Source organism: Podarcis melisellensis (assembly GCF_964234715.1).
Source record: "Podarcis melisellensis genome assembly, chromosome: 6".
NCBI classification, from domain to species: domain Eukaryota; kingdom Metazoa; phylum Chordata; class Lepidosauria; order Squamata; family Lacertidae; genus Podarcis; species Podarcis melisellensis.
In genome coordinates, this window is record NC_138538.1 from 41,910,031 (window position 1) to 41,924,112 (window position 14,082).

The following is a 14,082-nucleotide window of genomic DNA, read 5'->3' on the forward strand; positions in this document are numbered from 1 at the left end:
GGCTCCACTGCCATTTAGCCAGACCATTTCATATGTTAGTCCAAACAGTTAGTTGTGTTCACATCTGCAAATGCACCACCACCAGCAACGTTGGGTGAGTTAAGAGGGGGCACAAGTGGGGCCTCAGGCTTCCCAAACATGGTTCAGTTCTTTGGGACTGTGAGATTTAAGGCCAGAAACTAACCGTGAACAATCTCTTCATTTTTACTCCTTTCCACCCTCCCCTCAAAGCTCACAACTTGACACAGCTGGAGACGCAAAACATACCAAGAAGCAGAAGAAATGGGCCACATTTTTGATTCTTTTTATTTACAATTAATTTTTAAAAAATGCTTGCCCATGGACAACGGATGGCCTCACACACGCAGGCTGGATTTGTCAGCGACAGACTGTGGAGGACCACATGACGGCGACAGACACAGAAGACAAGAGGCAGTAAATATTCGGCACTGATATCTATTGAGGCTTTGCTTGGTTTACGCTTTTTAATTGTTTTACTGTATTTCTCCTTTTTCTTTTTGCCAATAGATTGAGGCAGTGATCTGCTGGGTCCAATTTCTCAGTTTACAAGCAGCAAATAGCCTGAGTAAACAATCCCAATCCAGTTTTCTAGAAATCATGAAGCCAACAGACTTGTTCAGAAAGTGGGCAAGGCCCCAAAACAGCCAACAAACTAGCCTCCCTAAAGATTTTGGACTGTTTTTTGAAAGGATGGAGGGAGTCTGATTCCACACCCACTCAGACAAAAAAGTATTGTGGCCAAAATGAATGATAGGATTTAAGGCCAAGGGAAGCAACATTGACTTCACGCAAACTGGCGACACAGAAGGCAGCAACTGCAACTTGCACTGGGGATTCACTGTGGAACATTGAGCTGGATGTACTCCTGCCTGCTCATGGGTGCCAGAGGTTTACTTTGAAACTGATCTGGACGCCCCAAAAGCCCAGCTACTTTTCTGCTCAGACTGGGGACTCTTGTATTCACTCTCACTCATCTGGTTCTCTTATGGCTATTCCTCACAAACCTGTTCACATGAACTAACATGAGATTTATCCCATCAAAACCTGTAATATTTGAGTTTCTAGAAAGAATCCGAAGTCCCCTATGCAGGCTGCTGTGTAACCTCCAAAAGGAACTTCCGGGCTAATCCCATTAAGATGGATAGTCTGCCAAGAATTCCTTTATCCATCTGAAATTTTCATCTAATTTCAGGCTGTCATCAATTTGCAGTTTGGGAAAACACGAGCCATTGAGTCCTCTAGCTGTTATACCTATAATGCACACCTATGCGGCAACACTAGCAGGGACACGTGTATCTGTAACTTGCACTATACTTGCTAATGTTTGATGAAGCCCGTAGCATATAGCCAACTACTGATGCTGTGGCCTTTACTGCAGTCTTGTTTAGGCTTATCTTGTGTGAAAAAGGCAGGGACCTGCTGGCCAACCCTGCTCCTGCAGTCATGTCACCATTCCCAAGAATGCTGAAAAGGTTGGAAAGTGAATTTCTGCAGTGAAGACCACCCTGTGTGCATGATTGTTCAGGGTCCTAAATCCCATGCAGAAGCTTCACAAATGCAGGAGACTCCCCGCTTCATGCGTTTGCTCTTCGGCTCATGGAAAGAAGCATGCATGCAAACAGTGACATGACAGAAAGGCAGCATTAAGACTCATGTGCATAATAAACTGAATGCCTGAACAGGGCTTTCTTTTTTGGTCTCTAATAGATCTTGGTCCCAGGATTGCCAATGAAGTATTACTTGGGAGTGGCTGTAACCTGAAATCTCCAAAAGTTCCTCTATCACTCATTTGTCAAGAAAGAGCAGCTGCAGATCATCAGCAGATGATGGAACAGGGAGCGTGGGCAGTGGTGGGCTGGTTGAAAGGCACAAAAATGGCAGCTTTCACATCTACCAGGTTATGGCACAAAAGGAGCACAGGTCACACGCTAACAAGAACCACACAGGCCACAGAATTCAGACAATGATCAGGTAAATAATTGATCTGCTCTTTTAAAGGAAAGTCCAACAACCACAAGTAATTTGGCATCATTGTATGGCAGCATAGGAAAAACAACCATAATAGGAAACTGCTCAGCTATAACATCTGTATCTCACTTTCAATTTTGGAAGCAACGATGACCTTCCTGTGACCCTGCAATCATCCTGCTCTCTGCCAAGTGCTTATTTGGCTCAGGTTTTTAATCACAAAGGGATATTATTACAAAGAATTACATACAAAGAAAACCATGGCCCTTTGGAGATTCACAGGCCTGCTTGCTTCTCTCCCCAGCCTGAGATCACACTAACACATTTCCCTATTCTCCAAAACAGCAAACTTCTCCATTAGCATTACTTGACCATTCGTTTTAGCATTATCCTGGCCTGATTTAAATGAGACTTTGTGTGCGCAAAAGCAAAACAACCCTGGGCAGGATTCTATGGTCCTCAGCACATTTAAAACCATGAGCCTACCTGTGAATGCCAGCAGTCTGTGTTGTTGTGTAAATGCTACCCTTGCTGAATCTGTTGCATGGGCTGAGAATCCAGTGGCTAAATCCAAAAAGAGCCCCAGGCTCCCTCATCTTTAATAGTGCTGTTGAAGAGCTAAGCTCATCAGGTGTAACTTATCATGCAAACAGCACCTGATGACATTCCTGCTCTAAAAGGTGCAGGAGACGGGCCTTGTTTCCACAATTGACCACCCTAGCAGAGAACTGCTTTCAATAGGCCAACAAGCTATGCGAAGCCCTGCATAGGCAAGGGCTTTTCTCACACATCCAGAGTCTCATTTAAACCACACTGCTGAGAAACCTCAAGAATGGCGCTTGGTAAGCAGGAACCACCAACAAATTGGAAAGTAGCAGGATTATTATAATTTCCCAGACTTAATAGCAAGGCTTCAGTTCCCTCATTCAAGAAACTGAATTTGAGCAGGTGCTGCCTCCTGTTGCGGTAAGGCGATTAAAGGAGAAACACCTGCTCAACTTTCACTTCTAGGTCACTATTAGAAACAAAATAAACTTTTTGCAGTTGTTCCTTATCCAAATGGAGAGCTTTTGATCAAAGCCCCCTCCATTATCTACACAGAATGTCGACTTAAGAAATGTGTTTTGGAATAAACTGGGGGATTTGCTTCCAACAATATTTTTGGGATGAAAAATGTTTGATCATAAAATACAAATTAAGCGAAACAGACAAGTTTTCTAGCTTGCCTGATCCACTGAATCTTGCCCTTTCAGAGCACAATTCTCCTAGATGCAGAATTCACTCCCTCCTCCAGTATGAGCAGGGTGCAGACTGGATTCTTAAAACATATATATCCTCTCTCACTAGTTAGGTTTAGAAATGTGGGAGCTTCTTTTGCTACTAACCTATAAGGTTTAGCTGCATTGTTGAACCATTGCATTGCACTATGAAGTAATCCTGCTTACACTGAAGGGGAGTACAGCTGCAATCCCACAATCACTTAGCTGGAAGCAAGTCCCAATGAATTTAATGGCAGAATTGGAGTTACTACTCAGCTGTCATGTATAGAATAGAGAGGAGGGAAGAAAAGCAAGATGTTAAAGTTGCAAATGTTTGCTGTAATAGAGATTTTTTATTCTTCCTATTAAAGAAATGTGGTGGAGCACAATACCCTTCATAGACTGAAGACATTTTGCATCTCATTTTGCTGAATGGTGCGGATTGTTTTAGACACCCCACTTTTAGCAGGTGCCCCATGGAAGTTGAAGGACATACATTTATTTCACCATATGTGCATCATGAAAATGTATTGTGGCTCAAGGAGAATGATCAGAACACTTTTTGCCAAGTTGTTTATGATGAAACATAGGGTGTGATAAGTGCATGATAGCTCATTCAATGCCTGATTCAAGAACATGCTTTCAAAGTGCTCAAACCACAAGTGTAATATATGAACTGATCTTTTCATCTTACACTCAACAAACCTACTGAAAAGGAGCATTATATTTTTGCTTCTGTGGTACTTTCTTGGAAAGGATAAGAAATGCTAGAAATAACATTGATTTATTATTTGTTTACAGATCTTAACTGCTGTAACTGGAGGAAGTTGCTGCCTTGTGTTAAGAACATTTATTATCCATGTTGTTTCTCCACCTTTGTGGGCTTGTGATTAAAAATCCACCATTTGCAAAGCACTGCATGCTGCCTTTCGCCCATTGAAATAAATGATCATTTGGATTTCTCTCTGTGCTGGCATGCTGCATTGGCTAGTATTTGATGGCTCTTTCTGGACCTTGCAAAGAGGTGACAGAAGTGGCAGAGGTTTTGTGCAGCTGTGCACACTGGATCTTGAAAACGTCACATCAATTTTAGTTATATATATTTTTTAAAAACTATTTTCACACTACAATTTTGTTCCAAGCCAAGCTTTTACATTCCTTCAGGTTCTCCTTCATCTCAGCTTCAGTAGATGATCAGTGACTTCAAAAACTGGTGGGACATATATTGAAGACATCACGGTTACAAGTGGGCACAGTTTATTCTCTCAACGCACTCACGCACTGTTTTTGCTCAACAGCAAAAAATGCTTTATTAGTTCAAAACTTTTATCCCTTTCCCCGCCTGTTGCACCTTTGAAAAAAAAATTGGCTTGATTTCCCCATCATGGTTCCAATCAGCATTACCTCTGCTTGGAGTTTCAAATGTTCTGGAAGAAGCTCATTGTCAATCATTCCAATCCCTCCCTCCTTACCCCTCCCCCCAAACAAACAAAAAATTCTTCCCAAGAACCATATAAATACATGCAAAACATTGTACATAGAGATTAAATAATATCAAAATGCAATTACAGATCAGGTGCACTTTAAGCTGGACTCTAGAATATGGCAAACACATCAGGGTACATATTGCTTTGAAACCACCATTTGTTTATGTCATGCATACCACATAATATTCAGTCTTTTGTTTTGTCTTTTTTCTTTTTTTATACAAAAATACCAGTGCTTATTATACTAGTTACTGGAAAAAAGGGGAAAAAACGTAAATTCTAATCTGCATGCTTCTTTAGAAAAGCCTTTTCATTCAAATAAATATATACACAAATATCTATTCCAATACTGTATATATATTTATTCATGGGCAGAAAAAAACAAACAAGTAGTCTTAGCCATGGGTTCATCAAAGGGCACATGAATTTGCAGATTTTGCCCCTTTTGGTTAGTAGGGTTATTACCATGACCGCAGAGAGTGTGAGAAGGACCGACGTGGAAGCTACATTGCTTCCAATATATGATTGAAGGTGTTCTAAAGGCAGAGTGGACAAGACAAAGAGAGAGAGTTCTCATCGTAGCCATATTCTCTCCTCAGTGGTGCAGGCAGCTTGTCCTCATCAAGGTGCTCTGCTGAGGAAGAAGAGCCCTTGTCCAGAGTTAACCTTGACCGGTGACCTCTCGAGCAGGTGTGAAGAGAAGATGATGGTTGGCATTAGGCTTCCAAGACCTCCCTGCTCCTCTTTAAAACTGTGGCTGTGATCAGGCTTGCACCCAAGCATTTGTCTTAACCTCAACCAAAAGGAAGAGTAGACCGGGATGGAGAGGGGGAGATGCTGTAGAGTGGACACAGATCCTCTCGGTGGATGAAGGGGATCTTGGGATGTGGGCCATTTAAAATTAAAGGCATTAGGAGTCTTCAGCGGACTTCAGCTCCATCACCATAGAGCCTTGTGTTGATTTCGAAGAGAAGAGGCAAGTGAAAACACAGGCAGAGAATTCTAGTAATAATGGAAAATTTGCCCTTAAGCAAGACTGATGTCTGCTCATGACTGCCCATGGCTAAAATTACAATTAGATTTGTTTTCCTTCTGTAGTTGTCTTTTTGTGTTTTAAAATAATATTATCTTAAAACTTATTGCACAAAACGTTTGAAAAAAATTAAGTCAGATCCCTGTGTGACTCAATAAAAATAACCAATTACATAATTCTAACTCCTAAAAATGGATAGTCTTCATTGCACACAGGAAGTGATGTAATGTCTTTGGTACCAATCTGCCAATTTATTTAACAAAAAGAGAATAAATTCCTACGATTAAGAAATGGATGCAAAATTATGTCCAGGGTTTCTTGTTTCTCTCTTATAAAACAACAACAACACAGCATTCCAAGGCAAAGTAACACACATCACAGGATATTACCTCATTTCCTGTCTGGCATGGCACAACCTTGAATTATCCCCACCCCCTAAGGATCACTCGATTGGCAGCAAATATCTTCCCGCCCTTCATGGTATGTTTCAGAGAAATTGCAATCTATCCCCATCTCCGAAAGGCAGATCATACACAGAACTAGGCTTCGGTGCATGGATTGCCTTACATGGATGCTATCTAAATGCACATAAAAGGATGCCTTGTGGACTTAAAACAACAGCAGCCCTGCAACAGGTGCTGATCTTTGTTGAACTGGTTTTACATATCTTTCCGCTAAGAGGTGGCTGGTGCAGTCTACCTTTGGCAGTGCTGTTCAACTGTTTGGGGAGGTGGTGGTAGTGGTCTCCCTCGCCCCTCCATCCCCCAAGCAGGTGATCCGTGCCGTGGAAGCCCAAAATGCTGGCCATTCATTTTGGGGTGTGTGTGTGTGCGTGTGCGTGTGTGTATTCCTACATGACTGTGGATTGGGGCTCATGCCTCATATCTTCAGCACTCTTTCTCGGCCACATGTTTTGTTTGTTTTTATAGTTCCTGAATAACTTAAGCCAGCCAACTGCTGCCAGTTATATCAATGAAACTAAAATAGGAAAGAAAGAAAAAACTAAAACCCAACCTATTTTACATTAAGAATGTTATGCACAATAAACACTTATACTTTAAGCAACCAGCCATATCAACATAATTTATATAAAAAACATTTCTGTATAACACAACTGATTTCTTTTTTTTTAAGTACAAAGATGGCTGTTCAGAGAAAAGGAAGCCGACTGGAGTCTGGCCCATCACTAAATTCCAACCGCCAGCCATGTGACTACATTCCACTGCAGTGACATAACTCAGCAGTTCTGTTTCCTTTAAACAAAATACATATGGCTGACTTAAAAATATCTGTTTCTGATCTAAAGAAAACTATATATTTTTTGCATAATATTTATATAATTATTTCCCCACCTGCCCCTCCCTCCCGAGGAAGCTAGACACACAAAAAGAAAAACAAAGGACTAAAATGTAGGCCAGACCCCCTCACCACACCGGGCAATTACAGATCTCTGGGAGTGACTTTGTGAGGGCCACGTTTTCTTCTTCCAAAACATGTTTGAGGTAAGGAAAAATCTCAAAGAAACAACAGCAAAAAAATTATCAGTATCCCCTCCCACAAATATTTATGCAAGCGCATAACACCACTTCTTTTTTTTTTTTGCAAGTTTTTAAAATAGAAAAATGACCTTTGAAGCAATGTAATCTTTAGAACGTAACTAAACAAAAGTTTTTCTTAGTCTTGTTTGATAGGTCACGCAGCAAGAGATGGCAGTTTCCCTCTTTAAATTCCTCCCGATGTTCGGATGAATGGAAGTGAATTTATCTGGAAGGAAAACAAGGGTTGTGGGGATGGAATGGTGCCTTATTTGCAATTAAGATGGTCACTGATGGTTATTTCTCCCCACCCCACCCCCCGAGATATTAGCAGCTCCTTGTGCCTAGCACTGAAGTCCTCTTTACACCAGCATTAGAACAGAAGATCTACTGCGAAGGGGTTTTCACAGGTCTACCTCAAACTTGCAATGGAATTCAGGAATCAACCCGCAAGGCGAAGGGGTTTTGAGTTTAAAAATGAAACCAAAACACTCAATTAAGTTTCATTTTGCTTGTTTCTTTAAGGAACACTTATCTCTTGGCAAAGTACCGTCTCCCCACATGGCAGGCGGTGCTTTGGGCAGTGCTTAGACAAGGCACAGGAGTTTCTGCTGTGCGTTCTTCCAAAGGAAAGCTGTACACTTTTGAACGTCGGGATGATGGCCAGAAAGGAGATACAGGCACAAGCAACTAGGCTCTCTCTTTGCTTCCAGGCAGCACTTCCCAGGTTAAGCATTCTGTGGTGACCCATCACACCAAGTTTTGCCCTCGGTTTTTAAAACTGTGGATGCCCATGCTTTACATTCTCTCTCTCTCGTACAAACTGGCCCTCACTGAGATATGCTCTGAAGAGTTTCAGCAAGTGCCCCATATGGCTACGCACTGCAAGGCTGTCGCCCGACCAGCATCTTAATACTAGGAGATGTGTGCTAAGATGAGGATGACGCCACCCTCGTTCAATGCAAGAGCTGATTTACCTTCTCCAGCATTTTTTTTAAAAAAATATTATTATTTTTAGGCAGCTTAAGCCACAACATCAATTTTTGGGAAAGGATGCAGGCCGGTTTCAGTGAAATGAAAAGGGAAGGCACTCCTAATGAGAAATGTGGAGAAGCCGTATTGCTATGCCTCATTCAAATTATAACTGAGGAAGGTGCTTTGTGATGTAACTAGGCCCAACTCCAAGTCATTTGCAATTTCACAAAGGCATTTACATTCCTGTTACACTGTTAGCTCTTCAACACACAAAATGCAAGAGAAGCTGTAGTAACAGCTCATTACTAGAGCTGGCCTGGCCCAACTTCTTCACATTTTGCACTGTCTGAGGAGCTATCCCTCTTCCCATAATAAGCCTTCTGAAAGTATACAGCGACCATGGCCTGGACTCATGCAACATTATTTGGGATCATTTATTATTATTATTATCATCAGGTGTGGAATTGGGATGTTGACCTTATAGGGCCAATGACTTCATTAATCTGAGAGTCAAAATAGTAAAACCCTAAAGTCAAATTGAACAGAAATCACCTCATCTAACACAGAGTGCCTATGTGATCTGCTCTTAATTCATATACAACTCATTTCCCCCAGAGGCCATGTTTCATTCTCTCAGAGAAAATGGTGCTCTCATAACTCCTTGTTGCTTGGCCTTCTTCAAGCCACATTGTTTAGAAGACATTTTAAAGACTTTAAAAGTCACTCTTATCTCTGGTGATTGATACCACCATGGAAACAGAGAGAGAGAGAGAGAATACACAAACAGAAAAATGGTAAAAATCAGGTACCATTCCCTCTCCCCTCCCCCCAATGGAAGACTGGGTTCACCTTCATGTCCAATACCTGATTCAGATCCCCCTCTAATAATGGCATCCTCTTAGTGCCCATCCCTTCTCAACAAGGGCACAGGGAGGCATCTAAGATTCAGATTCTGCACATAAAATAGAGCTATCCCCACAACTGCACCATCTGACGTTGTACACACAGCTGCTTTAAGAGAATCTGAACCTTGTTTCTTCACGCATGCAACTTCAACAAGGGAAAGTGACTGTTACAGACACACGGAACCCAACTTGAAGGAACAAGACGTATCAAAGCTGGCAGTTTCTCTCCTGAGAAACTCTCTCAAATAATGGTTGAGAAAATAATGGTTGAGAAGCAAATCTCTAGCCATGTGGTACTGTGGTTTCTGCAGCTCATAAATGGGGGTGGAGGAGAGAGAGAAGGAGGAAATAGGCATATATGTATTAGCACTTAACAGGAAGTGGCTGCAGTGTATGGTCAGATGTTGGTGTCTAAGTTGCATGGAGGGGGCGGAGGGTAGGGAGAAAGAGGAGGATCAAAGTTCAGAGGTCAAACTGATGTTTCCAAGCTGTGTAAAGGGCTTTCTGGCTCCGGAATGGTGTCCTCAGCTGTATCGCTGTCCACTGCATTGTTATTTTTGTTGAGGGGTGAGGACTCGCCTGGGCTCTCCTCACTTTGCTTTTTGAGTTCTTCAGCTTCTGGGTCTTCGTCAGTGCCATCAAGGAATGGGGTCCGAGGCTCGTCTTCCTCCAGGATGAACTCTGGGTGAGTCATGAAGTTATGAATGGAGCTTCTGGATTCGGGTTTCTCGAGGCCTTCATACAAGGAGCTACGGAACGCATTCACCACTTTGATCTGTATCAAAGAGGGATTGGGGAGTAAAACAGACAAACAAGCAAAAACACAAAAGTGAGCGGTGGCCAGAGAGAGCTCTTCAGGACTTCAGGGGGAAGAAGAACTCAACAGGTATAATGAAAAACAAGAACAGCAGCGGCAGCAGCAACAACAACAATAGTAGTTTTCAACAAAAAAAGGATAAAATCAATCTTAAAAAGAGGACCTATGGAGAACCAGAATGGCCACATGGGTCAAAGGTCAGGCACTATGCGTGTGATGGGGCAACCAACTATGAGGAAGCTTCAGGAGCTGCAAGAAAAGACATGTAACATTTCTAAGACAATAGCTTTGAAATGCATGGACATTCAAAGCACAACCATTCTCAAATGTGTGTCTATGTGTTCAGCAGCAGCAACAACAAATACCCCCAATAAAACAGCTCAAAGTGGCAAGTTAAGACATGTACTCTTGCAAAGTGTGATTTGCTTCAAGGTGAAATTAGGCGGGGAAGCGATGGTGTCACTTTTAAATTCCCAAACCTATAAAGATTAATTAGCTGAATGTGTCTCTCTCCCACAAACAAACACCAAAAAAATTGATCAAGACCGTGTGCTGCAGCAAATCCAAGCAGAATGCCGATAATAATTAATGTACCAGTGCGCATGCAAGAGTTAACCTGGTGAAGGCTGCTAAACTGCAGGAGCTCCAGAACCATCTTATGAACCAGTGTGCTTTGCAGTTGGCAGCGATTACTAACTGCAGACCTAGCTCTGAAGGCGTGGGGAACTGTGGCCCTCCAAATGCTATTGGACTACAACTCCCACCATTCCTAACTATTGGCTCTGCTGGATGGGGCTTATGAGAGTTATGAGTTCAGCAATGGCTGGAGGGCCACGGTTCCCCTGCCCATGCTTCGCTAGCATCCAGCTGCTCAGTACAGGAGCCAGTTCAGTGTTCTTGGTTCGTGGAAACTCCCCCCCCCAAAAAAAAGCCCAAGGAAAGGACATTCAGCGTGTAGCCATATGGGCAATTTTGGCTGATCACAGACTAGACTATCTCTTCTCCAGCTGACTTTTCTGGTGCAGAGAGTCTTGGTAAGAAAGAAAAACTGAACTTTCGACTCCCAAACATAGCTAAGAAACTAGGCTTCTACACAGATGGCAATGTCTGTAGCTCTAAGCACATTTGGTAGCGAAATGTCAATGCTAATTTCCTTTGGCTGCTTAGAAAATCTCAGACTCAAACTCAGGGCATTCCTATCCCTCCAATTCCCATTTCAATCACAGTTTGCTCGGTCACATGAGTAAAGTGCAAATCACATTTCCAGAACAATGGAGTTGAGACATCTTCCCTTTACAGGATGAAGCATATTTTTGTGAAAGTCACGCTTACCCAGACAAACCAACACAAACATGGAAGTGTGATGATCAGAACTTGCTGTTCCGCAGTCTAATCATATAGGTATGAAATATGAATAAGTATATTACTTTCCGCAAAGCATAATGCATAAAATGCATCCCAACAGTATAATATATCACAATGTAATTTGTATTTTATGCAGAGATAGCTTACAATTAGTACCTTTAAAAAAATTCTAATTAATAACAGGTCCAAAGAACTACCTATTTATTAACCAGGGGGAGGAATCCCCACTCCCTCTTTTAAATACAGTTGTTTGTAACTTTGAATGCAATGGAAGCAACATTTATCTGCTATTAACATGTAGGTTATGCTTCCGGTTCTCACCATTGGATCTCTAAATAAAGGAAGTTTTTACACTATGAAGGGGGGGGGGGAAGCTTTGTAGAGTGTTCTCAAACATTTGTCGTAGACCACTGAATTAATACATCTTACATGTGTGAGAGGTCTATACAACAGGAGGTAATGCAACTTGAACTGTGGTTGGAGCTATACATAGCTGAATGCTTTGTGTACTGAAATACTGCTTGTTGCTTCTCCTCTCCTAACTGGTGCCAGGAAGGGGCTGGCTCTAATGGAGGTACAACAGGTAGAACTCACCGTGGCCCAAACCAGGGTTCTGCATCTCTGCTTAATGAAATACCTGATTGAGATATAGCTGTGGTGGGAAAGGCATTTGCAGGAGTTTTCAACACCGTCCTCCCATATGATGCTTCGCCATTGCTATTTCTCTATTGCACTTTGCTGAGGGGAAGGAGGGGTCAGCACACAAGATACGGCTGGGAAATATGCTGCCCTGAGCCTAGCTACATGGCACCTTTGAACCAAATTGTTTCCTATGTCCCGGTTCGTCTCAAGATGCTAGCCCCTCTTTAGGCGTTTGAAATAGGTGTGCATGCACCCCTCACACCACCTCTTCTCTTGACCATGTGTTTGGTGCCAAAGATCTAAAGGGCAATTCTAACAGAGTTGAGCTGAATGCAGTGGAAATCCTCTCTCTGATAAGGAACTCCTACTGTACAGGATGCCCAGTCATGGGGAGCAGTCTAACTGCATTCCGCTCAACCCCTGCACTAACTATGCAAAGGAGAGGAGAGGGCAGGGCAGGGCTGGTACACAGAGGTGTTGGTTCTGGGTTCTGTGCACCCTCATCTGGTTTGACTCCTCACATATTACTTTGAACACCTGAAGAGGCATTTGTTGACCTTCATGAATTTTGTTGCTGCCAACGAATGGAAGGTGATACTCCAACCTTTTTTTTATTTTAATGAACTGAATAACTCCTGACAAAATCAAAAGCAGTTTGGTCTGCACTGAGTTCAAATACTAGAGATGTTATATGCAGGTAGAGGAATGTTAAGATTCCTCAGACTGGCCTCCTTATTCAGCCAGGATCAGGTTTCCCTATCATTCTTTCTGAACTAAAAGGAACTCAAGTTGACTCCGCTCGTGTTTGCTCATGCTGCCAACTTCATTTTGTATTCCTTGCAAAGTTCTGCGTCTTGCCAGAATGGTTCTCTGTGCTATGTTGCAGCTGAATGTTTTGCTTATCACAACAAAATGTCACAGTACCTTTGCAACAAGTAACTCTGAATCATGCTATCTGTTGTGCAAAGTGAGCACATAAACCCCTGTGGGAAATAAATGGCCAGCAAGGATAGACTGTCCACTGAATGACGCTTGTAAGGTCATGGCCTCAGGATTGCTACTCTGAGTATAAACTGATTTTAAGAACTGCCTCATTGAATCAGTCCTGATCCAGCATTCAGTCTCCGCTGGAGCAGCATGGCATAGTCTGTGCCAACCATCACCTGTTGACTGTTCTCAAGATCACACAACCAGAGACATATTCTGCTGTCATGGCTAATAACCATAACCACACTATTAAAAAGTAAGATGACTTTGTTCTTTGGTCACCTGAAGCAGCCATTCCATCTGGCTACTAAGGAGGGGGTGAAGGGAGGCAGGCCCACCACCACCTATCAGTTTGCAGAAGAGGGAGGAACAGAAGGTTAGCAGGGCCACTCCACTAGTTCAGCTGAGAGATCAGCCACATTTGGCTTCTCTTCTCCTTCAATTGGCTTTGCTCATTATGGGAACACTCGCCTTTTATCCTCCTCTGCCACCTGAAGCAGACCTGGGTCAGTTTCATGGGCAAAGAGCTATAAATATATAACAAAATCTTGACATGTAAAAAGAAAGATAGCACATCTCACCATAGTGGAGAAACTACCTTCCTAACTCATGAAACAGAGCACCCCGCGTGCCGGACAGACATCTGCAGCTTGGGGAGCCCTGCAGGAGTTCCCCGCAGGACTCCCCATGCTGCGGATAGCAGCCTGCTGCCCGGCATGCATGGCACCCTGAAGCAGAGCGCCCCTCGCGCCGGGCATACATCCGCAGCTTGGGGAGCCCTGCAGGAGTTCCCCGCAGGACTCCCCACACTGCGGATAGCAGCCTGCCGCCCAACGGGCAGGGCGCCCTGAAGCAGTGCGCCCCTCGCGCCGGACAGACATCAGCCAGCCCCACAAGCTCGGGGGACAGCAGGGAGGCGCAGCGCCGCCATCCCGCTGTTCCTTGACCTGGTTCGGTTTCCCCGACCTGCTTTTTTTTTTGGGGGGGGGGGAAATAAAGGAATTTTTTTTCCCTTTATTTCCCCCCCCCCAAAAAAACTAGGTGTGTCCTATGGGACGGGGCATCCTATGGGACGAAAAATACGGTAG

At 43.2% G+C, this 14,082-nt stretch overlaps 1 protein-coding gene across 7 annotated transcripts in view; it reads right to left on the minus strand.

The window, feature by feature from the left end:
- Positions 1–288: 288 nt before the first annotated feature.
- The window catches only part of ATP2B4 (ATPase plasma membrane Ca2+ transporting 4), a 165,964-nt gene continuing 152,170 nt past the window's right edge, over positions 289–14,082 (minus strand). For 5 of the 7 annotated variants that reach the window (XM_081914550.1, XM_081914547.1, XM_081914553.1 and 2 more), the window contains one exon: positions 289–9,958. In XM_081914550.1, the coding sequence (XP_081770676.1) occupies positions 9,653–9,958 (306 nt within the window). In that variant the 3' untranslated portion in view covers positions 289–9,652. The remainder of the gene's footprint in view (positions 9,959–14,082) is intronic. The other 2 variants (XM_081914552.1, XM_081914551.1) reach the window with 1 other exon arrangement.